Source organism: Sapajus apella, unplaced genomic scaffold, assembly GCF_009761245.1.
Source record: "Sapajus apella isolate SASKATOON/1434 unplaced genomic scaffold, GSC_monkey_1.0 scaffold2, whole genome shotgun sequence".
Classification (NCBI taxonomy): domain Eukaryota; kingdom Metazoa; phylum Chordata; class Mammalia; order Primates; family Cebidae; genus Sapajus; species Sapajus apella.
Window position 1 is genome coordinate 75,306,349 of NW_022436942.1, and position 26,478 is coordinate 75,332,826.

The 26,478-nt window shown below is 46.0% G+C and overlaps 1 protein-coding gene across 4 annotated transcripts in view; it reads right to left on the reverse strand.

Annotated features, from left to right (window-relative positions):
* Nucleotides 1-213: 213 nt before the first annotated feature.
* The window catches only part of FBXO21 (F-box protein 21), a 45,579-nt gene continuing 19,314 nt past the window's right edge, over nt 214-26,478 (reverse strand). Inside the window, exons 8-12 of one of the 4 annotated variants that reach the window (XM_032240927.1) lie at nt 23,265-23,444; nt 22,151-22,283; nt 15,592-15,803; nt 13,464-13,621; nt 214-3,109 (exon numbers count right to left, since the gene is read on the reverse strand). In XM_032240927.1, the coding sequence (XP_032096818.1) occupies nt 2,919-3,109; nt 13,464-13,621; nt 15,592-15,803; nt 22,151-22,283; nt 23,265-23,444 (874 nt within the window). In that variant the 3' untranslated portion in view covers nt 214-2,918. The remainder of the gene's footprint in view (nt 3,110-13,463; nt 13,622-15,591; nt 15,804-22,150; nt 22,284-23,264; nt 23,445-26,478) is intronic. The other 3 variants (XM_032240934.1, XM_032240949.1, XM_032240942.1) reach the window with 3 other exon arrangements.

Genomic DNA, 26,478 nt, shown 5'->3' on the forward strand with positions numbered 1-26,478 from the left:
ATAACTGATAACCTCACTGAGACAACTTCTCGAAGCATGTCTGCAAACACAGGACCCCCGGGGATGGGGCCTGTGTGTCAGGGGAGGGAAATTCCAGGCTTTAATACATCAAGATGTCACAGCACGCTACATTCTTCTCTTAGAAAGTCATGATAGTACTGTGTGTTAAAGGCATGGAGAAACACCACCAAAGAGTCCACTGACTTTGTGCAGCCTATAACCTTTTTCCTCCCACATCCCACATAGTAGGTAGTGACATCACACAGAATCAATGCTCAGGGGACATTCTGGACACACTGTATGCAGCGCAGCCATTCAAAACAACCGCAACAGAATGCATCAAGAACCTGGTTTTCTTTTAAAGCATGAGCAGTTCTCATTTTACAACAGGTGTCTTAACATAATTCAAGAAGTGCAGTCTTTGCATGACAACCAGATATTCTCAAAGGTTACTAGTGAGCTGATAAAATTAACGTTGGGCAAGGAGGTCCTCGTTTAAAGGTAGGCTGTCTGCTCACCAATGTTAAGAAAATTTCAGCAGAGCATACTTTTCATATTTAGAGCCGAAGAGAGGTGAGAGAGATTCTACTCTCATCGTGGCTGAGAGCTCTCTGTTCTGAAACGAAATTGGGCAGTCCATTTGTGTGGTTTCTCTGGATAAGTTCCATTTATTAATCATTGTACAAAAAAATCTTGGCATTCATTTGAGGAGAAAAGAAGTTGCTATATCCAAATAGTTAACATTTTAACATTGTGAAAGTTCTACTTTTGTAACAGGGCTTTTTAAAATGGAGAAAAGTTTTGGAAAATTTTTAAAAAGAAACTTATGATTTATTAGAGTACAGGATCCAAAACACATTTTTAGAAAAATATAAAGTGCCCAAATACCAACTTACACAGGTGATACAGGCTTCCTGGAGCCCCATGAAGCAGTCATGAAGAAACACATTTAAAAACAGTCTAGATACATATTTACAGTTGGGTCAGTAAAGGTAAAACCATCTTTCTTGGCTTTGATGTTTCTAAGAATAAAGGAAATCAATCAAACCAGAAAACTGACAATTGTAACTCTCAGCATGCTCACAGTTTCTTAGTAATGCATCTCATTAATATTAATTCCATATTATCTAATTTTCCCCTTTAAATGAGAGTAGTGTACAATCCTCCCAACCTCGGTGGGCCAGGTGCTGTGAGTGGTCACATTTCCAAATGCAGGTTCAAATCCTTTGACTCTGGATTTGAACTCATAAGGAACGTGGACAGTGGATAACAGCTAACTCAGGCTGGAGGAGCCAGGGCCAAATCCCTATCTCTTTCTAGTAAATGCTTAAAGCCTTCCCTTGCTATGAAGTGGTCTCAGGTGGCTTTCCTCCGTCACCCCAGGGTTTCCAAAGGGTAAACAGGCAGCAGTCATTCAACATGGGTGAGAATACTGCATGCAGATGGACAGACAGGCGCACAGACAGGCCCCTAACACCCCATTCACTAGAGCAACTGCATTATTTTAAAAGTTGAGAGCAAAGTAACTAGGTCCTAACTCCAGAAGTTAGCATCTATCAATTAATGACAAGATTAGCTCAAGCGAGAACGGGCAGGCCGGGAGGAGGAGGAGCTCCAGAGCTGCATGAAGGCATGCAGGTACTCCAGACTCAGTTACTGAGAACTTTGGGAAGGAGCCAGGGCTGTCTGAACAGTCAGGTTTTCCCAGAAGACATTACAACAGGCTTCGTCCTGCTGCCGTCAGGACCCTGGCAGCCTGGAAAAGCCGATTACAACACGCACATCTCCTTTCCCACGAGTCCAACACTCTTCAGATGAAAGGCATTCTCTTTCTAACCTGCCGCATTTGAACAGGCCTTGAAATGATTCTGAGGAATAACAAGGGGTGTGAAACCACTTCTTTTCCCTTCAGAAACTTTTTTTTAAGGTTCACAAATTTTTTTTTTCCTGATCACAAGAGCGAAGCCTCATTTTTTGGTCTTTGGAGACCAGGGAGGATGACTTCTAAGAGCAAACATTTAACATCAGATTTCTATGTCTTACTACAAAAAGAACACATCACTGATTTAAGATCTACTCCTGATATTGAAGTAGATTTTTTAAGTTAAAAAATAAAAGTAGTCATTTAAAAGGGAGGAATTGTAGATGAATACGGAAAAATCCATTCACAAAATTCACTATTATGCATTTTCTCAAAGAATTTTATGTAATAAAAAACTAATGATTTACAGAGATGTGCATAAACTCGAGAGAGAAATATGGAAGGGAAAAGTGTTATATTCCCACTTAAATTTAAAAAAAAAAGATAAACACTTCAAATCTGTGTTTCATGTATTAGAAAAAAATAAATTCAAATGATTCTAATTACCATTAGCTTGTTAATGTCTCTGTCTCTACGATGCTGCCAAGATAGCACACAACGTTACCTCTGAATATGCAACTAAATTCAGGGTAAAAAGACACACAGTCCTCACTCGGGACTGCACATGTTCCACAGAGAAATCAGAAGGAAATTATTGCAAATGCATAACCCCATCTGTCCAGCCAAGGAAATGTTCTAAGACAAATGCAGACAGACGGGGGAATGGAGTGAATACAAAGAATGATTATAGGCGTGTCGACTGTGAGACCTCATGAAGACAGAATGTCACAAACTGTCACCACAGGACAAGCATACAAGCCATGCCACTGACACAGTGCCTTTCAGATTAATTCACTAGTGTAGGCGGAGAGCAACATTGTCTTTGCAGCTGGGGGAGAGCACACAGTACTTAAACTTAGGAGGCAACCAGCACTACTGGTGGAGTGGCTTTCCTGGTGCAGCGGGTCCCAAGGGCTCCGTGGAGACATCTTCTCCCGGAGTCCCGTTCTCTTGGAAGATAGCAGCAGCAGCAAAGGTGCAATGTCCTCTCTAGACTTTACTCATCTATGTTCTCTTTCTTTGCACTGTAAATATTCTGCACCGTTTCATAGACAAACTCCAGATCTTCTGGATACCGGATCTCCAGCTCTGCGTTTGGGATGTAGTGAGTGCCAGTAAACTCTGAGAAATAGCGTCCCACGTCAGGGTGTGAGATTTCTTGAGGCTCCACGTTATATTCCAAATTTTCTGTTGGTAAAGAGGCACATGGGCATTCTCATTACAGTGTCACTTTCTGCAGTACCTTTTATTCAGAGAACCTCCCATCACCCCTTCCAGGTGGCATTTTTGAGGTGTAGACGGGAAGGCTGAAGATGTTTATGGAGCCAGGAGGGGGTAATGGGAAAAGGGCAGCGAGTGGCAATCACGAGAAGGTGGGCGGTGGTATGGGTCCCCCAAAAGCTCCCCACGGAACAGCAGATTTTCCAAATCTCTGAGCAGGATGTCTGGCTCCAGCAAAACTCCAACAGTCTCTTAGGAACGGGCAAACAACAGACTCACTAGGTCTCTCTGACTGGACAATGGGGCAAGATCATCCCTGCCTGCTCCTTTTTTGGCAGTGGCTAAGTTTCTGAAGCTGCCACATCATGTGGTGACAAGTCTCGTAACTGCTACCGCTATCCTCTATTCACAGGAGTCCCTCACGCAGACCACACTTTCCACCCAAGCTCCTTCCAGCACTGGCCCTGCGCTTCCAACATCGAGCAGCCTCTTTCCAGGGCTGCTGTGAGGCCAGGGGTGAACGGAAGGTGGCTGCGCCTGCAGATCCCATGTGGATATCGGCTGTTATTATCTGGACATCTCTTGGGAAAATCATGCTACCTCCTCTCCCTGCTCTCTGTTTTGCCACTAGAGAAACAGAAAATAAGGTTGGGTGCAGTGGCTCGTGCCTATAATCCCAGCGCTCTGGAAGGCCGAGGTGGGTGAATCACCTGAGATCAGGTGTTTGAGACCAGCCTAACTAACATGGTGAAACCCCATCTCTACTAAAAATACAAAAAACTAGCCAGACATGGTGGTGCATGCCTATAGTCCCAGCTACACAGGAGGCTGAGTCAGGATAATTGCTTGAACCTGGGAGACGGGGGTTGCAGTGAGCTGAGATCATGCCACTGCACTCTGGCCTGGACAATAAGGGCGAAACTCTTTCAAAAAAAAAAAAAAAAAAAAAGAAAAGAAAAAGAAAAAAAGACTGTAAAAATGAAATTAAAAAATAAAAAAGCCAGGTGCGATGGCTCACGCCTATAATCCCAGCACTTTGGGAGGTCGAGGTCAGGAGTTCAAGCCCAGCCTGGCCAACAAGGTAAAACCCCATCTACTAAAAATACAAAAATTAGTCTCGCTAATTTTTGTGTAGTGGCGGGTGCCTGTAATCCCAGCTACTTGGGAGGCTGAGGCAGAGAACTGCTTGAACCTGGGAGGCAGTAGTATGCTAAGATTGTGCCACGGCACTCCAGCCTGGGTGACAGAGCCAGACTCCGTCTAAAAGGAAAAAAAAAAGGGATGATGCAGGCAAGGTATTTAAAAAGCTGAAACCCTTCCACATGGTTCCCGACCTCCCCAGAATAACTGAGATCCTGCCAGCTAAAGGATGGTGCTTTGTGAGCCCTTCTTTGCTGGCCATGGAGGCCCGACCCATGAGTGGGTGTGGCCCCTGATCCAGGAGAAGCCTAGCCATGCCCTCCATGACCTGGCACCGGAAGGGGGCTGGGCTGGGCAGATCCTCCCATTGCAACTGTGTCTCCAGGGAACCCCAGTTCCGTTCACTCCGAAGCCATCCTCTGCACTGCCCATCACTCAAATGAATGCAAGAGGGTCTATAAATTAATACAAGTAAGGCCAACCCATGGGCTCACCGACACAGTGTGGCATATTATTTCTTAAACAGCTTGGTTAAACATCCTGAAATACAAAGTCAGGGAATCTGAGGCCATGAATCCTCGAAGTACACAGGATGAACGCAGGCATCTTTCTGAAGCACTGACTTCAACTGGTATTTGTCTTTGGGGAGAGGGGAAAAGAGTTGTGTGACTCAATCTGCAATTTTTTTTTTAACCACAAAACAGGAGGAGCTGAAGAATGTGCTAATATGTTGTTTTAGGCTGTTTCTGCAGACCGTGACCAGCGACAGAACTGTTTAAACGAATCGGTACCACTGAGAAGTCACAGGCATGTCATGTGCAAAGATGAACGTATGGAGGTTGTTTATCCTAACAGTACTTATGCTGGAAAAAAACGTAAGAGCAGGGTAAACGTCCAAGTATAGGTCACTGTGTGAATAAATGATGGCATATTAATTCAGCAAAGCGGAGGCGGCCATGAAAATGAGTAACAGGTTTGTAAGAGCCTCCAAGAAAGGTGGGTTAAAAAGCCTGTACCACTGGGAAAGGGCCTGGAAGGCCACGGATCAGGGGTTGCTCCATGATGTGGCACAGTGACAGAGTTTAAACTGGGCACTTACAATGTGCCAGACCCCACAGTGGAGTCACAGGCACCCTCCCACATAACCCCGGAAAGAGCCCCCTTCTGCTGTTGAGTGGGCTGTCCAAGGATTTAACCCCAGACTCAAACCACAGTCCCATTCCAGAGCTGAAGGGAACCAGACCTGAGAAAAACCCAACAGTCAGGAGACAGCAGGGAGGGGAGGGGATGGGTAGACTCAGAACACCGCTGCCCCGAAAGACATGCTCCAGTCCACATTACACACAGGAGCCCGTGGTTCCAGGACCTCCCACTTTTTCCAGAAGGAAACCGACTTATCCGCCAACTCTAATCTCTCTACTGTCACCAGTAGGTCTCTAGAGATGATTTTCTCTGTATTTGTCAAATGTTAGACTTGGGAAAAATCAATAAATGTTAAAAACCAACAAACAAAAACTGCTGCAAATGTTCCAAAATGACACTGGCTAAGACGCCCTTTTCTGTCCACCCACGGCTGCCACCTGCCCCTGCACATCCAGTAACAGGAGAAACCAATTAGCAAGGCATCTTTTCCTTGAGGAGGCTTATGGTGACATGACCACCACCTGGTACTTTAACCAGGACAGCTGCCACGGCCCTTGCATTTGAATTTTCTTTTTTTTTTTTGGTAGAGGCAGGGTCTGGCTACATTGCCCAGGCTGGTTCCAAACTCCTAGGCTCAAATGATCCTTCTGTGTTGGTCTCCCAAAGTGCTGGGATTATAGGTGTGAGCACCACGCCCAGTCATGTTTGGATGTTCTTGCAGAGCTGCACAGAAATAATAAAGGGAGGGCACAGAATCTGGGATACCATCGAGACAAAATCCCCTTTGCTCTAAGGGAACCAGTGTTCCCTGTCATTGGTAGGCAGGACATAGACTGTGAAGTACAGAGAATTCAAGCAGGTAATTTAGGGTAACTGCTTTGTTGCCAGTTCATCTGGAGCAGTAGTTCTCATCTGGAGGCTCTTTCACTACCAAAGGGACATCTGTGAGGTCTGAAGACAATTTTGGTTGTCATAATGAGAGCTGCTACCACCTCCTAGTGGGTGGAGGTTAGGGATGCTGCTAAGTACGTACAATGCACAGGACAGCCCCCCACAAATGGTTATCTTGACCGAAATGTGCCTAGTGCTGGGCTGAGAAGCCCCGCTCCAGAGCCCAGCCCTGTGCTTTGGCACTGCTCCTTCTCCTCCACATTCTCCTTTCTATGTATTAGCAAGGCACAGCCTGCTGTCGCTAACATTCAGCTTCTGTTGGGAGGAGAAAAGAAGGGGCAACTCAGGTTATCATCCACAGATCTGCCAGGGCAGCCTGACCCAACAGCTACTGCACAGAATTCTGAACATGGGCCCAGAATAAGACACAGGCAAAGCCCAGGCAGGAACACTGGGAAACCAGGTAAAAGGTAAATGACAGCCCACAAGGGTGCTCCCAGCCCCACTCCTGGCTGTTCGAGAGGAACAAGGACTGGATTCGGTGCATTTACGGGCCTGGGCTCCTAGCTTGCTTAGAAGCAGAACAGGAAACAATTAACAACAGAATGAAGTTGGCGACTATGCATCATGAAAGAAAAACGAATGCCGATCCACAGGTTTTCACAAAATTTACTTTTTTAAAAAATGATAAATCTAAGTTAACACAAAACTTAATTAAAACATGAACCAGATACTAATTAAAAGCACTGAAAAATCCTGAGAAATCTTCCAGGATTCCCTTGAAGTTTTCAGAGAGATCTGTCTGCTTATTTTAAATCTTCAGCTACCCCAAAATATGTAAATAGATGCTACGGAAACACTACCCATGTGTCCTCTATGGGCACCTGTCCTGTCCTGATCCCGTCCTCCTCTCCAAGAGAAAGGCACCATCACCATCAGTGTGAGTGTCTTTCCAGTCCTTCTCCTACGAGCACACACATATGCATCGAAATACCCTAGATATACTTAAAATTTGGTATTGCTTTATGTGTGTTTATTTACACAGAGCGTATTCTAAGCACTCGCCTACAACTGGCTTACTCAATTGCAGGTTAGTAATCATTCCAGTCTGCATAGACCTCAGGCTACTAGATGAGTCCTTATGAATGACAACTGTCTTGCTATTTTAACAAGGGGGCCACAGGCCTCCGTGCACATGTGTGGAGGGATGGAGACGGAACTGCTAGGCTGGAAGAGAATGCATGCTTGAGATGTCTGCAATTTGAAAGCGAGGGCCAAAGCATCCTCTGACATGTTTGTGCCACTTACCTAACCCCTGCGCCCACACAGGGCATCCCCACCCACCTCACCACCCTTGTCCACAGGTGCAGATGGCCACGGAGTGTGTTAGTATTTGTGTGTGTGTGTATCTGAGGTGGGGAGGACTGTATGGGTAGAACGTTGAGTCTGGAAATGACAAATAAGTTACAGAAAAGGGAACCAATGTTTGTCGAGGACACACCGTGTATCAAGCAGTGTACGAGGTGCCTCACCATTACAGACAAAACCTAAGAACGAGATTTTAACATGGTAGTTGAATTCCTGGCCTTCCAACACGGCGGCTGACCTAGACAAGGAGCATCTGTGACACTCTGCACAGCATCTGAGAAGTCCAGAAGGAGGTGGGACAGGAGCGACGGCTCTCCCACCCAGTGTCATGAAAGTATCAAAGCGCGCCCCCTAGTGGGAACAAAACATTACACACATGCAAGATGCTGGACATCCCATTAGGGTTTAGCTCGTAAGATGGAACACACTGGGGGAAGAATCCTCTTCATTGTACAAACTAAAACTGTTTGAAGATGTCATTTATGTATGTGATTTCTAATTCACTCTTCAACTCTCTGTGCAGAATTAGTAATTAGAAAAGCAGGATCACTGGAGCCAAAGGCTGAACATTTAGATCAAGAAAAGTTTTAAAAAAAATACATTTCAGGCCAGGCGCTGTGGCTCACGCCTGTAATCCCAGCACTTTGGGAGGCCAAGGCAGGCAGATCACGAGGACAGAAATTCAAGACTAGCCTGGCCAACAGAGTGAAATCCTGTCTCTACTAAAAATATAAAAATTAGCCAGGTGTGGTGGCTGTAATCATAGCTACTCAGGAGGCTGAGGCAGCAGAATAGCTTGAACACGGAAGGCGGACATTGTGGTGAGCTGAGATCGCGTCACTGCACTCCGGCCTGGGCAACAAGAGCGAAACTCCATCTCAAAAAAAAAAAAAAAAAACCACTTCATAAAAACACATTAACCCAGAAATGTTTGAAAACATATTTAATATGTGTTTTTGAAATTAGCCTCTCACTGGCTAAAAACAGGCTAATGAGCATAAAATTGTCCCATGTGATTATAACACACTGAGTAAAAATCCAGGAGTCTATGGCAGAAACGGGCAGGAGAGGAGAGATGGGAAGGCGGAAGGGAGGCAGGGAGGAAGGGGAAAGCTCTTGTTCACTGAAGTAGAGAAAGTAACAGTGGTGGAAAAACCACCACTCGGCAGTTCTCATATAATGATCTAGACAAGGATATTCAAAAAGTGCTGGAACTAACCATGATGTTGAAGGTCACTGGAGAACAGGATCTTCACAGACTGCCACAGAATCACCACATGGATTTCTCGTTAATTGAAATAGTGAGTCATTATATAATCTTAGCCAAGTGACCAAACTCAGCATCACTCGCAGGGAGCCCTGACGAGACCCAATGGGAAGCACGTGGCAAAGTATCCTCCCCAAGAATTCTGATCCCGATCTAATCAGGCCTCAGACTTTACTCCCAGATTACAGACAACATACAGTTAAGGAACCAATGAGGCAAATACAAAACGTTATATAATTTACAAGACAATGGCCAGGCCTGGCGGCTCACGCCTGTAATCTCGACACTTTGAGAGGCCAAGGTGGGCAGAATGTTCCAGTCCAGGAGTTTGAGACCAGCCTGGGCCACATGGTGAAAACCCCATCTCTACAAAAGACACAAAAAATAGCCAGGTGTGGTGGTGCATTCCTGTAGCCCCAGCTACTTGGGAGGCTGAGCTGGAAGGATTGCTTGAGCCCAGGAAGTCATGGCTGCAGTGACTCATGTTCCCACCACTATGCTCCAGCCTGGGCAACAGAGCAAGACCCTGTCTCAAAAAACAAACAAAAAACATTTACAAGACCACCAGTCTGGATATGAAAAAGGGGAAAAAAGATGACGAATGAGGAACTGTCTTTAATAAGAGAGATTAAAGAGAAAAAACAACCAAATGCAGTGAATGAATTCTGGTTGGATTCTGATTTTTTAAAAATACCAGCAAAAAATAGATATAAGGTTATTTTGTGACAATTGGGAAATCTGAAAACTGTTAAATATTATAAAATAATTGTTATTTGTTAGGTGTGATAATGTAATTGTGGTTATGCAGAGAAATGTCCTTATACTTGGACATAATTCAGTATTTAGATTATGTCTGCAATATTCTTTCAAATGGTGCAGCAAAAAACTAAAATCTCTATGCATAAAGCAAATATCTGAATTATTCACTGTTCAATCGACTGGAGGGTAACTGGGGGTATTTGATGTATTCTTTTAACTGTTCCATGTGTTTAAAAATATTCTTCATTCCAAACTTGTTTAAAAAAAAATTAGTCCGGGCATGGTGGACTATCATCCCAGCACTTTGGGAGACCAAGGTGGGCGGATCACCTGAGGTCAGAAGTTTGAGACCAGCCTGACCAATATGACGAAACCCCATCTCTACCAAAAATACAAAAATTAGCTGGGTGTGGTGGCATGTGCTTTTAATCCTAGCTACTTGGGAGGCTGAGACAGAATTCTCGAACCTGGGAGGTGGAGGTTGCAGTGAGCCGAGACTGCGCCATTGTACTCCAGCCTGGGCAACAAGAGTGAAACTCCGTCTCAGGAAAAAAAAAGGGGGGTCTCATTCACGACACTTCCCCCTTATCTCACTGCTGTGTGTCTGTGTACTGCTGTCCCTCCAGGACAGATTCCCTCCCCCAGCTGAACATGAGCATCTCCCAGGGGAGTAGCATGGCCCTGGGAGCTGGGACACACCCCGGGTGAGCAGGAGCTTGGCAGTCACAGAACTTCCCAAGCTCTCACTGGTCGAAGGGCAGAGCATTCAAGAGGAAGCAGTGGATATGAAAGACAGGGAAGGAGATGGTGTCACGAAGTACAGAGTGGGATAAATGACCTGATCTTGAGAGGTGGGGAAGGGGCAGGGGTGAGAAGAGCTTCTAGAAGGAAGTGATGGGAGACCAGCAGGTAAGGCAGGGAGGCCTATCAGTCAGGGGCAGCCAACTGTGTCAAGACCTGAAGGCGAGCAAGAACGATGACTTCAAGGAAGACAATCTGAAGTGGGCTGGAGCACGCTGGCAGTGGGAACAGCCTTCGGGCCGTAAGGGGAGGGCCAGATCCCTAGGGGCTGGTAAAGCATTCTGGACTGCTGATAAGAAACTCCTGATGGTCAGTCAGTTCAAGCATCGAGTGGCCGGGTCCAGGGACATGCTGGGAAGGTCGTCTTGCTGTTGCTAAGGGAAATGCCCGGTTGGGGGCAGGCCCGGAGGCAGGGGCCAGTGAGGAAGTGGGCAAGCAGAGGCCGCTGGAATGGAAATGTGAGACACACGAGCAGACAGCAATGGGGTTTCTGGCTGGACAGATGCATGGCGAGGGCAAGGAGAGAGAAGCAAAACACAGCCCCCACGTGGTATCACTCAGTAAGATGGGGCAGGCAGGCGCAAGGGGTGACGGGGCAGCACAATGAGTTCATGCTTTTTCTGTCTTTACAGAAATGATCAAGCTAAAACAATGGGGTCAGTGAGTCGGGGCTGAGCACACTGGAGAGACCCCAGAGAGCCCTCTAAGTGCAGATGCCCGGCGGCTGGGACAGAGGTGGGGACAGAGCCCAGGGAAGAGCTTGGAATGGAAACATGGCTTTGGGAGCAACCACCACATCCACAGATGCCCCAAAGGGGAAGGAGATGAGGGCCCAGAGCAGAGTCTCCTGGGTAGGGAGGACCTGAAGACAGCCACAGATCAGGCACGTCAAGGTGGGACCTGCCCCTCAGCCTAGGACGCAGAGAAACACTTGCTGACCGAGCACTGACGGAACCACTGGCAGAGGACGGGAACTATCATAGTATAGAAACAGCTTTGAAGCGCTAAGAATTTTCTAAGTCTCAAAATTTTAAATTCAAGAAGGCAATTTGCTAACATTACCCATAATCATTTAGTTCTGTCTCAATTTAAGAGATGGTAAAACTGACAACCAGATAATGATTTTTTCAGTAATGACAATTCTATGACTAAACCTTACATTGCATGTTTACCTAAATATGATTAGAGATCAACTTCCGAATCTTCAAATTGAAGAGTGAACTAATTCACAACCCCTAAAACGAAAATACTCAAAGCCTACCCTCAACAGTGGATAATGATGCCATGTGGCAAAGCCACAGACACTGGCCCACAGTGTTGATGAGAAGAAAGTGCTCCTTTATCCTTGTGAACACCACAGGCTGTAGGGTATCAAGCGCGTACCAGGTGACTTGTGCTGGTACCAATGGCGCAGTGAATCAGTCAATAATATCCAAATCATGTGTTGAGTTTTAGAGATTGTTACTGTTGTATGATTTTTATATGTGACACAGCTTCAGAAGTTAAATAGTATCACTGCCGGTGCCTCCATCTGGCACAGGGAGTACTTAAACCCCTTACACTATCCCCATCACTCTAAGCGAGGGCGAGCGGCCTGCAGTCTCAAAAAACAGATTTCTCTTGGCGCTGCTGTTCCAGGGGACCCTTTCAGTTTCTGAGGAATTGACAATAATAATTATTTTCCAGCCTTTTACTCTGAAACGAGGTCTCACTCTGTCACCCAGACTGGAGTGCAGCAACACAATCGTAGCTCACTGCAGCCTCCACTTCCCAGGCTCAAGTGATCCTCCCAATCCAGCCTCCTGAATAGCTGGGACCACATGTGCACACTACTCTGCTCGGGTAATTTTTAGTTTTTTTGTAGAGATGGGGTCTTGCTGTGTTGCCCAGGCTGGTCTCAAACTCCTGAGCTCAGGCAATCTCCTGCCTCTCCCTCCCAAAGTGCTGGCATTACAGGTGTGAACCAACTCACCTGGCAATTTCCAGCCTTTTAGAAACTTCTGAGATTTTTATACATGCTGTATTTTGATTACTGGATTTACTGAGTTAGGTCAAACCTCATGTTTTGAGCCAGACATGAACAGGCACAGCATGATGGATAAGGAGGAGACTCTTTGTCAAGCTGCCTGGCTTCAAATCATGTTCTGTAAGTTAAAAATTAAATGGCTTCCCTGTGCCTCAGTTTTCTCATCTAGAAAAAGATGACGATGATGTTTCTCAAATGGAGTTAATATACATTACAACAATGAATTTGTCCTATTAAGTGGAGGTGAAATTCAACAGAAACAAAGAAAAGGGAGACTTACACTCAAGGCATTCTTGTCTCTCACCTGCTTCCACAGGCTCTGTCAGTCTCTAACTCAGCCTTGCCCTGGCTGGCACCGGCCGGGTGGCAGTGGTCTGCTCGCCTACCCAACCTTACTGCACCCCTGTGGGCTCTCACGTGCTCCCAGGGCTGGCGCTGTGGATTGCGGCCCCCAAAGGTGGCCATACGAGGACGTCTCCAGGGACGTGCAATCGGCAGCCGCAGCCTTGAGAGGCCAGGGAGCGCTGGGGGGCCCCCAAGTGTTTACCTGGTACCTTCCTTGTCTGGAAGGAGCCGAGGGCTGGGTCTGGAAGGAGCCGAGGGCTTGGTCTGGAAGGCCGGACTTACAGGAATTTACTGGCATAGGCAGTGGCCAATCAGGTGAGGGTTGGCAACAGTGTTGGAATAGTCTGGGTTGGGGGAGAGGAGGCTCTGGAGGAGGGTGGGTGTTACTGGACCCTCGCTAGGGCTGCACTTGTGCAGACCTAGCCACATTTAGCCACTGGGGGCCCGAAGGAGGCTGGCTATAGGGCGTTGGCCGCATCTGAAGGCACCCATAGCCCATGCCCACTGTACCTACCCGAGGGCTCAAACGTGTGCTGAACACACGCCAGAGGGCCGCTGGCACAAGCGGAATTGCTGCTTACCTTGGGCTGCGTATCGACAGGAGCCATCCTCCACCAGCACGTTATAGAAAGGCTGGTGGTGGCCGTGTGGCAGGCTGTGGACGTTCATGTTCCGGATCCACTCGTGTCCCATCATGCAGGTGGGGTCCCAGCCGTAGATCACACAGTTATAGCCATACCTAGTTAACACAGGAGGCAGAGTCAGTCCCTGTGGACCACCCAGCAACGTACAGACGATGGCGGGCTTCTCTCAGCTGCATCCTCAGCTACCTGCTTTACTCCCTGGGAATCATTTCTCAGGACAGCCCTGACCCCTTTTGTAAACAACTCTCATTATCAACATGGCACCTTATCTGGAAAAGAATACACTTTCCAACAAAGAGTGATAGGATGACAACTGGTTATCCAAAAGAAAAAGAAATGGGACCTGGCCTGACAACAGCACACCAAATTCTGATCTTAGTATAACCAAGACTCAGTTGTTAAATGCAGAACTTTTAAAATATAAAATATCTTGACTCAAGACAGGGAAGGTTTGTTAAAACAAGGCACTAAAAATGCAACCCGTAAAGGAAAAGACTAACCAATTTAACATCATTAAAACCAAGAGACTAATGTTACTTCATCCAGTAATCTCGTGAGAGTTCCTATTTTCCTAATGTCTCATATTTTTAAGTATCTGAATCCTGATACTTAGATCGAAGTGTTTGGATCAGGATTCAAATACTTAAAAATATGGGACATTGGGAAAATAGGAACCCTCACGAGATTACTGGATGAAGTTAAGTAACTGGGGTTTTCTTAGATGTGGTAACATGTTAAATATTAAAAGACAGAAAGAGAGGAAGAGCGCGTCCCTGCCTTTTAAAGGTACATACTGAGATGGCTATAGGTGAACTGACATCTGGCATTTGCGTCAATTAACCCAGGGAGGAAGGTATGGAGGGTGCAGGGAGAGTGAGACCCACCCTGCATGGCAGCTGTTGAGGCTGGATGACAGGAACACCACCTGGCTCCTTATACTCCTTTCTCTCTTATATGAAAATTTGCAATTTTCCATTTAAAAGTTTTTAAAAAATGCAATAAAGAATGAAAACCACCAGCCAAAAACTGGGAAAAGACATTTGCAACTTTTCCTCATGTACAGACTAATATACAGAAGAACAAACTACATATCAATAGGGAGGACTAATAACAACTCAACAGAAAATACACAAAATGGGCCAATGTGGTGGTTCATGCCTGTAAGCCCAGTATTTTGGGAGGCCAAGACAGATCACTTTAGGTCAGGAGTTCATGACCAGCCTGGCCAACATGGTGAAACACTGTCTCTACTAAAAATACAAAAAGTTAGCCAGGCATGGTGGTGTGTGCCTATAGTCCCAGCTACTTGGGAGGCTGAGGCATGAGAATCCCTTGAACTGGGAGATAGGGGTTGCAGGTGAGCTGAGATGGCACCACTATACTCCAGCCTAGGCAGCAGGCCCAGACTCTTGTCTCCAAAGGAAAAAAAAAAAAAGCAAAAAGAATTGTTTGAGGAGGCTCTAATAAAACTTGGACGGTCAGTAGTAGCCCAGAAAACAGAAATTAAAACTACAGTGAAACACTATTTGGCATTTCCCACGTGAGCACACTTTGAAAGGTCTGGCAGTAGCACTAGGGAAGAATAGGAACTCCCGGCTCCCAGCCTGCTGGTGGGATGTAAACTGCTCTAATCACTTTGGATACAGTTTAATTTTGCCTGGTAAACAGACCAAATGCCTATCAGATCTCAAGAAACTTGAGACTAAATAACAAGAGATAAGAACAGTGAGGAAATGAGAGAAAAAATCTGTGGCTTACAAAGTTACTTCCATCTTCTCACACTGAGAAGGGTCAAACATCTAAAGGCCGCTAAAAACACTAGAAGATCTCTCGGCAAAGTGAGCTGCTGCTTAAGAAACACAAAGGTCAAAGACATGGTTCAAAAAGAAAAAAAAAAAGCTCAGCTTTCTGTCTTCCCTTCGGTGCGCACTCAGGGGATAAGTGATCAAAGTCGCTGTTTCCAGTCAGCTCCTCCTCCACCGTGTCCTGAGGGCTCACCAGATGTGTGTGTCTCCGCAGCCCTCTGGAACGGACACCGCAGGACAGGACGATCCCGGGCACTCACCTCTTATGCTTCATAATGAGCCCGATGGAGTAGCAGACATCCCTGTGCTTCTCATCAGAGCGCAGCTTGACCTCCACGCCCACCTCCTCCTTTTTGCGCTCAATGTGCTCTAGAGTATGCTGCACCAGGTAGCCCACCGCCCCGTGCTGCCCCGGGTCTAGGGTCTGGATGTGCTGGAGGATGTCAAGCACCTTCAAGACAAGACAGAAAGACTAGGAGATAATATTTTCAGCTAGGCCTTTTCTTTTTTGCAGCGAGGGATTTAGACCTACCTACGTAACCTAACAAAGGACCTCAAGGGGTGGCTGTGCCCTGATGGCCCCGGTCCAGGTCTCTGGGCCATTCTCTGACAGACCGCTACCAAGTTGGCACTGCGTATGTCCAGGGCTGGGCTCGCCTGTAACACTGGCAGCTGGCCTACGACACCCCAATTTAACTAGTGTGAACCTGGGGAGTTCTTTAGAAACTAGTGTGCTGGGATAGGTGCTAGGGACGCAGGCGAGGGTCCCCCAACTAGGGTACATCTGGACTAGGTGGACTCTAACAGCGCCTAACATGCTTGGTCAGCATGGGAAGTATGAGAATCCACGTTTTTAAATACACAGAAACGATTTTTAACTTGCCACTCAGGAGTTCAGAGGGGAAAAAATGCTAAACTGCTTTAATCAAGACCAAAAGGATGTTTGCTACAACTGCCTCAGTGCTGGAAGAGATGGAAAAGGTCACAGAGCGAGATCGTTAAGTTTAAGAAGCTATACTAGAAGGAGGAAGCCACGTGTGTCAGAGTTCTAAAATCCTGCTGGTCACCTCGGTGATCTGGACTCATCATGGTATTTGGTATTCAGCATGCAGCAGGAGAAACCACACCTATGCAGAAGTTAAACTAGTAGCACAGAGTACCAGGACTGTCTGACTCCACTATTACCGCCTCGACTGCACACAATGCCTCTCTGGAAAAAAACTCCAAGTTTGAAAAGACAGACATACAATTACTTCGAACCCATCACGCTGACAGCCCTTAGCACAGAGTTTCTGACAAAGTCCTCCTCCCAACTTACTGAGTCCTGGATTACAGCCTGCTTAGCACATAAAGCCACTTGGACTCTAGGCCCAGATCTGTCAGACTAGCCATTGTTTTTAACGCTGAATTCCTTTCTTAGCTTATCAAATCCTGAGTAATCACTGTCCTGCCTGTTTCCTGATGCATCGTGAGCCTGTAAAAGTACTGTGAAAATTCCAGTTCTATGCACCACGCTATTATCTTGCCTTTCAGACTGAGACTTGCTGGACTCAACATTAACCGAACACTTATTCTCTGCAGGTCACTGTGTCAGGTCCACCACATTTTTTGTTTCACTTAATCCTTCCCATTTGAAGGTTAGTTCTTGACCTTCAAATTGGGAGGATTAGGTTAAAAAAAAAAAGGGTGGGGGGAAGGGTTTAGTCACTGCCACTTCCAGAAGAGGACTCGGACTTAGAGCAGTGACTTGCCTGGGGTCACAGGGCTGTGGTAAGGTGCAGTGAGGCTGTGGCACTGGGCATGAAGATCAACTCTTGCTCTCAACCAGTGTCATACCCGAGCAAGAGTAGGAGCATTTTAAATTCACTACTACACAAAGTACCAAACATATAAAAATGGACAAGACAGTATAATCCCAAGTACCCCAAACCCAGTTTCAACAAGAATCACCAGACAGCCAATCTCCCTCTGCCTCTACCTCCAGCCGGGCACTTTGAATTTACCCTTTACTTGAACAAGAAGTACCTACTGACAGTGCCTGCATAATGGCCATCCTTGTGAGCCGACAGAGTTCCAGCAAGCCACCTTTTCTGTCCCTCGGCTGTGCTCCACACACGCAGCTCCCTTTCTGTCCTAGCAGCCACCTCCCCACCAGATAAGTGAAAAGGCCAGAACTTGGCATCATCAGAGGACTGAGAAAGTCTGGATAAGGTCAAGGATAATGACCCCCACCTTCGCTGGATGTGTGGCTGAGCACGAAGGCAGAGGGCAGAAATGAAGACACTGTGCCTCGGGGCCTGGCATATTTGCAGACTGTGCTGACCCGGGCACCACGCTGTCCCCACCAAATGCTCTAGGCCTAGAATGCCACATGACTACAACTTCCAGGGCAGAGATCCTGGATTGGGGTCTATTACCCATGTTTTCCTATACTGCTTTCTTCCTCTAGCCTAGGGGCTGGTAGACTTTTCCTGTAAAGTGCCGGAGAAGAAACACTTTAGGCTTTGGGGGCCACACAGTCCCTGACTTAACTACTCAGCTCTGCCACTGTAGCTTGAAAAAAGCTGTAGATAATAAGTAAACAAATACAACTTATTCACAAAAGCAGGCTTTGTGAATCTGGCCCACAGACCGTAGTTTGCTGAGCACTGCTCTGTCCCTGAATTCCAGGTTCCCTCTAAGGTTCTCTGAAGTTCTTGGTTCCACCTTCTTGATATCCATTGTCTGTGGGATCTGCTACTTTTGGGGCTTCAGTTACCAGATACTGATGCTAGGAGTTCCTGCTAAAGGCTACTGGGCATCTGCACTCAATGCCTTCAGGCCAGGATGAATGCAACGCACCCCACACAAAACACTTTCTTCTACTACCAAAACAGGCCTGCTCTCCAAACACCTACTTTCAGAGTGACATAAACTGCCCCGTGTTGAAAACTCTAAACATACCCTTTGAGTCTTCTCCTTTATTCATATCTAATGAAGTTCTGCCACTTTTTTTTTTTTTTTTTGAGATGCAGTCTCACTGTCATCCAGGTTGGAGTGTAGTGGCGTGATCACGGCTCACTGCAGCCTTGGCCTTGACCTCCAAGGCTCAGGCGATCCTCCCACCTCAACCTCCTGAGTAACTGAGGTGATATGCCACCACAGGTGTGTGCCACTACACCCGGCTACTTTTTGTATTTTATTTTGGTAGAGACTGGGTTTTGTCACATTGCTGAGGCTGGTCTCAAACTCCTGGCCTCAAGTGACCCACCTGCCTCAGTCTCCCAAAGTGCTGGGATCACAGGTGTGAGCCACAGCACCTGGAAGTCATTTCTTAAGTAGTCATTTAGAAAAAAATTTTGAGCCCCTATCATGGGCCAGGAATTGTGCTGACAGCATGGAGAAGACTGCAGTTAGGAACAGGACCTGGTCCCTGTCCTTAAAGAACATGTTCTAATGGAGACAGATGATGGAGCAGCAGCTACCACAGACTGGATGAAGCTCTGGGAAGGGCAAGCACAGAACAACTGGAAAACTTGATGAGGCAGCGCAGAGGAAGCAGGGAAGGGGTTTCGGAGGAGGCAGAAGTCTAAGCTGACAGCTGGGCAGAAGTGAGCCAGCAGATGGGAGTTGAGGATGAGCAGAGACCCTGGGTAGAGATGCAGCACACACAAAAGACTGAAGCAAGACAGCGCAGACACGCAGATGAAGTGACGGGTACAGGAGAAGACCAAGGCGCTGCTACTGGAGGCGGGGAGTGTCAGGCAGGCAGGGCCAGATCACCCAGAACCTAAAAGCCACACGGAGAACGAGTCTGGTCTTCAAGGCAACAGGGGAGCCACCCTGAGAGGTTTAAGCAGTGAAGGGACATAACTGATATTTTGTTAAGAGTTCTCTGGCCTGCATACAGAGCGGGCTCACAGGGACTCAGAGCTGAAGGAAGGAGGACAAGCAGGAGGCCGGGGCACTGCTTCAGGCTATAGAAGTGCTGCTCTCAGCAGGCTTTCACCCATCTGGGAGACTGAGTCACGTGCATGGGTGTAGCAGGCGTGTGGATATGCTGGTCTGGAGCCCAGGGTCCAGGCAGGGTTCCAGTGCTCCAGCAGCCACAGCAGACAGGCAGTAACTGACACAAGAGGAAGGGCACTGTCCTAGGGCACAGGTGCAGAGTAGAAGATGTCTAGAAGTTATCCTTCAGCCTTGAAGGGAAGATAAGAACTAGCAAGAGCGTGAGAACCAGAGACCACAGAGCGAAAGGAACTGACTGTTCCCAGAAGGGAGTAGCCAGCAATGATGGGGAAAGATACAGAAAGAAAAAGTATGTACTTCATTTATCAATGAGGAGAATGGTTTCAGTCAAAGAGGGTCACTGGCTTCCTTGGCAAGAACAGTGCCTGTGGAGGAGGCATGGGAACGGGTCCTGGTGTTCCTGGTGAGTGGGAGGCAGCCTAAGAACTTTAGCTCTGTGGGAGGAGGAAAGGTAGTGACCTAGAGAAATGCCTGCAGGGCAGACAGGGAGTCCTTTTTGTTTTTCTTCCAATAGAAGAGATGGGGGTTTGCTTTGGAAAATTGGGGGGATACATTTTCCACTGAAAAGCAGAACAAGAGGGAAAGGAAAACTCTGGGTCATGATGAGGATGTAGGTCTGGCAGCAGGAAGGAGAACGTGCCTGTCTGTTGGCTTCTTCAGAAACGCTCTGGCCTTGGCCCACTAGACCATGGGATGCGGCGTGGGGTGGGCCCGGGCACCACCTTGCCCACACTGAACTCCTGGTGCCGTCATGGCATACACAGGAAACTCAGGTAAGTTATTTAACTTCTCACTGCCTCGGTTTCCTTATTTGCATCAAGGCAAAAATAAAAATAATATCCATCCTATAAGGCTGCTGAGAAGATTCAGTCAGTACTCCTGACTTCTAAAATCTCACCATCCTACTCTCTCTATTTCCATCACAGCCATAACAACCCTGGATTACTGCTATAGTGACCAAGGGAGCTTGTGTTTCTTAGCTCTTCCTGGCTATCGAAAATAGGCAGTACAGCCTGGTATAAAAAATAAATAGGCATTGGCCAGGTGTGGTGTTTCACACCTGGAATCCCAGCACTTTGGGAGGCCAAGGAATGCGGACTGCTTGAGGTCAGGGGTTTGAGAACAGCCTGGCCAATATGGTGAAATCCCATCTCTACTAAACAAACAAACAAAATAATACAAAAATTAGTCGGGCGTGGTAGCATACCTATAGTCCCAGCTACTCGGGAGGCTGAGGCAGGGGAATCACTTGCACCTGGGAGGCAGAGGCTGCAGTCAGCTGAGATGGTGCCACTGCACTCCAGCCTGGGCGACAAAGTGATACCCCATCTCAAAAAGAAACAAACAAAACACCCCCAAATAAAACAAATACATAAATAGGCAGGGTGTGGTGTCACACTTTGGTAATCCCAGCACTTTGGGAGGCCAAGATGGAGTTCAAGGCCAGCCTGGGCAACACGGTGAAACCTAGTCTCTATTAAAAAAAAAAAAAATTAAAATTTAAAACATGTAAATAAAATGAAAATAAATTTGGACAAGTAACTGATAACTTTGGTGGACAGTTTTCTTTCCCAATAAATTCCTCTACCACATTACACAGATGTTCTGGGAGGATATTTGCTATGTGGGCTACAGATGACATCTTTTCTTTCTTTTCTTTTCTACAATCTCCTCCTCCTGGGTTCAAGCAATTCTCTTGCCTCGGCCGCCTGAGTAGCTGGGATTACAGGTACCTGCCACTAATGCCCAGCTAATTTTTACATTTTTAGTAGAGACAGGGTTTCACCATGTTGGTGAGGCTGGTCTTGAACTTCTGACCTCAGGAGATCCACCTGCCTCGGCTTCCCAAAGTGCTGGGACTACAGGCGTGAGCCACCACGCCCGGCCTACATCTTTTCTTAAAACAGGAGGCTTGGGATTTTCCTACTGGTGCATCCATTCTTAGAACTATTTTAGATCTTCGAAGTTGTGGATCAGTGAGACTTTCAACCTAAGCAATGCAGAGTCATTTAGAATATTTACTTTTTTGGGAAAGACTGTACTGCTCTCTAACGACACAGGGAGATGAGTTTATGCTGATGGCCTGTGAGAGCTCACAATTAAATTCTGCTCTAAACAAACAAAAAGGACTATTCACATATTTCCAAAGAAGAGCCAAGGCATTGGTGGGAAGGTGCGGCTGGCTCCCGCACACTGTTACACACAACGGGCCTCTACGGGCTACATCCACACAGCCCGCGTAGGTCAACACTGCAGACTGCTGAAAGTGTGTGCTACAGCCCAGAGGGGGCCATTAAAAAACGGAGGAAATTCCGGTGAAACAGTATCAAAATTCAATGGTTTTCAAAGACAAAATGAGTCCTTCTCTAGTCCAGTGGCTAGACTTGAACATATCTAAGATCCAATTTTCCTGCGTCTGACAGGAGCACTTATTTATTCATGGCCAATGTTAGCTCCTAACAGCACGGCTGGAGGTTGACCATTTACAGCTTTGCTTTCCCTTGCTAAGTGAGGGTGACTTGGAGAAAAACATCTTAGGGCCCCAGTGGGTGAGTAGCAGAGACAGAGGCTTTGTGGTTCTAAGGTTGAAGGAGCTGACCACAAAGAGAACAGGCAATTCCTGGCAGCAGAATCAATTTCCCTTAGAATAAGAAATGAAAAAAAATCTACTGATGGGTTACGATTAGGAGACTGAATAAATTTGTGTTTATTCCCCATGTTAACATAAAGATTAAGTTTGTCATAGGGAACCCTTCAATCTAGGACTCCTCTTTCTAAGGCAAGGGCAAAGCATCAAAGTTAAATAATTACCTTCTCTGGCCAGATTCCCAGGTGGAAGTAAAGCCTGGCTTGAAGGAGGAGAAGCTGCACCTGGTCCGGGTACATTGCCAGATAGAGATCCAGTGAGTCTCGCAGGAGCTGGTACGACTGGTCGATGCCTTCCCTAGCAGAGGAAAAATAATCTTTGTCTTATCCTGTTTGTTTCTTCAGCAAAGACTTTTTTTCTGAGGCCCAGGATTTAAATATAATTGACACAAATCCCAAATGTTTTCTGACTGGTATTCCTTCTCTGTTCAACAAAGAGATACAATGTTCTTAAGAAAAAAAAAAATACACAATAAATATAAACCTTGCACCCTACTTTGGTGATGGGTACTAAATTAAAACCATAAGCACTTTTATTAAGCAGTCACTGCAGTAACACTGTACATAATTAAAGATGAATTCTGAGTAGGCAGAGCAGAGAGGATATTTTTGGCCAGTGAAACTACTCTGTGTGATACTATAAAGGGGAACCCATGTCATTATGTGTTTGTCCAAACACAGAATATACAAGACCAAGAGTGAACCCTCATGGAAACCGTGGACTCTGGGTGATGATGATCTGTCAGTGCAGTTCACTGGCTGCAGGAGCAAATGCACTGCTCTGGTGCGGATGTTGACAGTGAGGGAAGCGGTGCATGTGCAGGGCAGGGAGGATATGGGAACTCTGCACTTTCTGCTCAATTTTGCAGTTAGCCTGAAATTGCTCTAAAAAATAGTCATTTGAAAGAAGAATTCTGTCATTAGACAGAAAACTATTACTCTAATACACAACCTACAACTTTCTACTTCCCCTGTAGGACAGGTTTCCTTGGACTTAGAAACAAGGCAGTTTCCTATTTTGTTTTCTTATCTAATGATAGGAAGGTATCAATTAAAAGATGGCAAAGCATTTGGATATGAGAAGATCTTGCCCTTGAAAAATAATCTTTCCCAGCCTAAGATATTATTACTGAAGAATGCTTTCAGTACCTGCAAAGAGAACTTGTCAGTGTCTACTGCAAAGATCTCAAAGAAAAGTTACTTGGCACATCACGAACACAATTCAAACCTCTAAAGACACGTGCTCAGCAGAAGTACTAGAAAACCAAGAAAACCTTACCGCTTCCCCAGGCTTAACAGGTTTCCCACCATTCTCTGTAACACCTTCTTGACATTGACCACCCCATACAGTGCTGCAGTCACGTGCTGGCCGATCAAGTACTCGCATTCTTTCACTGTCAGCTGCTTGCCTTTCCCAAAAGCATCTATGTAGATGTAGTCAAAGATGTCCAGGGTCGCCCTATCCAAAGAGCCAAATATCAGATGACAGCCGAACAACTCATTATTTTAAGTCTCCACAGTAAGTAGGTCAAATCACGGGCTGAAGGTTGAGACCATAACATTTCTACTTACAATATCAAGGTCTTGTCCAAGTTTAAAATCTGACCCCTTTGTGCAAACTCTGCTCTGTCAAGACCACAGCACACTGACATTTAAAAAACAACACTGATGTATATCATCTAATAACGCTCTTCAGAAAGACTAAAACTCACTGCCAGCAGTATGTACAACTTCAGCTAAGATAAAGATTTATTAAATGCCCAAGGCGGTCTTAATTCCGTAGATTAGTAGCAGGTAACCATCTATGGATCCTGGGCCCTGGATGATCTGATGAAAGTGACAGCACCTCACACAGGAAGGATTCAGCCATCGGTTCTGCTGACATGCTGAGGTGGTCAGAGACCTGCTGAGCTCATCATAGCCTTGGGCTGGGAACCCTGTGCTGGAGCACAGAGAGCTGTGCCCCCTGGCCTCGATCACACAGCTCCTCTTGCAGGTCTGCCTTCTGAAACCTGCACTCAAACTGCACCAGGACGCTGGGGCTGGCCCTCGCTGAGCACATGGCTGAGCGGTGGTCACACGATATAAGCTCTCGCTGCACTGCCAGGCTTGCTCTCTACAAGGACTCATGGAGGGATTTGGGGTGCTCTGTTTCAGGGATACTTGTGTTTCTTATGAGCTATTGTTTCATCTTGATCTCATGCCCACTATAAATTATGTAGCATATTCCTTTTCTTGGCTGCTAAAAAAGTCCAATCGAATTTGTTCCTTGAGTCACATATAACCTACCTTTAGCAAGGATATAAGAATTATATGTCTGGGTATGGTGGCTCACGCCTGTAATCCCAGTACTTTGGGAGGCCGAGGTGGGCTGATCACCTGAGGTCAGGGGTTTGAGACCAGCCTGGCCAACATGGCAAAACCCAATCTCTACTAAAAATACAAAAATTAGCCAGGAGTGGTGGTGAGTGACTTTAATCCGAGCTACTTGGGAGGCTGAAGCAGGAAGACTGCTTGAGCCCAGGAGGCGGAGGTTGCAGTGAGCTGAGATCGCACCACTGCACTCCAGCCTCAGCAACAGAGTGAGCCTCCATCTCAAAAAAATAAAAATGAAATAAATAAACCTATGAGGAAAGGACAAAAAATATATATATAAATGTTCTAGAAACAAGGAACTCTTCAATTCTTTTAATGAGGCCAGAACTTCTTAAAGACAAATATACAAAAATTTCTAGGCCAAGATCATTTAAGAGCTACCATAAATGCAAAAATCCTGGGTAAAACATGAGTAAATCAAACGCAGCAATGTATTTTACAAATATGTGACTAAGTTAGATGTGCCACAACAATGGAAGCTGAACATGGAAAAATCTATTTTGTAACAGATGCTGGGGAGGTTGTGGAGAAAAAGGAATGCTTACACGCTGTTGGTGAGAGTGTAAATTAGTTCAACCATTGTGGAAGAGAGTTGTGGTGATTCCTCAAAGGCCTGAATATGGCTAAACCATTTGACCCAGCAATCCCATTACCAGGTATATAGCCAAAGGAATAAAAGTCATTCTGTTATAAAGACACACGCACACATATGTTCCCTGCAGCACTATTCACAATAGCAAAGACACAGAATCAGCCTAAATGCCCATCAGTGATGAACTGGATAAAGAAAATATGGTACATACACACTATGGAATACTATGCAGCCACAAAAAAGAACAAGATCATGTCCTTTGCTGGGACATGGATGGAGCTGGAGCCATCATCCTTAGCAAGCTAACACAGGAACAGAAAACCAAATACTGCACGCTCTCACTTATTAAGTGGGAACTAAGTGATGGGAACACACGGACCCAGCAGGGAACAACACACACTGGGGCCTGTTGGAGGGTAGGGGGAGGGAGAGGATCAGGAAAAATAACTAAGGGGAACTAGGCTTAATACCGGAATGATGAAATAATCTGTATAACAAATTCCCATAACACAAGTTTACCTATGTAGCAAACCTGCACATGTACACCTGAACTTAAAAGTTAAAAAAGAGAAATTCTATTACAACAAAAAAAACTATTTCTAAACATATAGACTAAAATTGAAAAACCGTATCATGTAAGTAGACACAGAAAAAGAATTTTGAAAAAAAAAATCTAATGCCTAGCTATTAATAAAAGTTAGCAAAGTAGGAATTTAGATGGTAGCTTTCATAATCCCTAACTGTCCCCAACATCATGCTTGATGGTGAATTTTTGTTTTCTTTTCCTGAGACCCTGCCCCAAGCTGGGCAAACAAGCTGGCCTTGAACTACTGGGCTCAGTCAATCCTCCTACCTCACCCTTCCAAGCAGCTGGGACTACAGGCGTGCGTCACAGTGCCTGGCTCTGAAATTTTAAAAGCATTCCATTTAAAGTCATATCCAAGGCAAGGGTGCCTGGTATCTTTGTTTTTATTCAACTTTGTACAAAAAGATCTAGCTAGCTGAGTAATGCAAGTAAAAGAAACAAATATATAGGAGTTATCAACAAAAGAAGAAACAAAACTGTCACTATTCACAGATACTATGATTATCCACAGAGAAAAGCCAGGAACTGACAAATTATTGGTACTAATGATGTATTCAGCCAAGGAACTAAAGATCAAAGCTGTATCTAGATATCAATCACATGCCTGTATACCATTAATACTTAGAAAATGTAATCTTGGGCCGGGCGCGGTGGCTCAAGCCTGTAATCCCAGCACTTTGGGAGGCCGAGGCGGGTGGATCACGAGGTCAAGAGATCGAGACCATCCTGGTCAACATGGTGAAACCCCGTCTCTACTAAAAATACAAAAAATCAGCTGGGCATGGTGGCACGTGCCTGTAATCCCAGCTACTCAGGAGGCTGAGGCAGGAGAATTGCCTGAACCCAGGAGGCGGAGGTTGCGGTGAGCCGAGATCGCGCCATTGCACTCCAGCCTGGGTAACATGAGTGAAACTCCGTCTCAAAAAAAAAAAAAAAAAA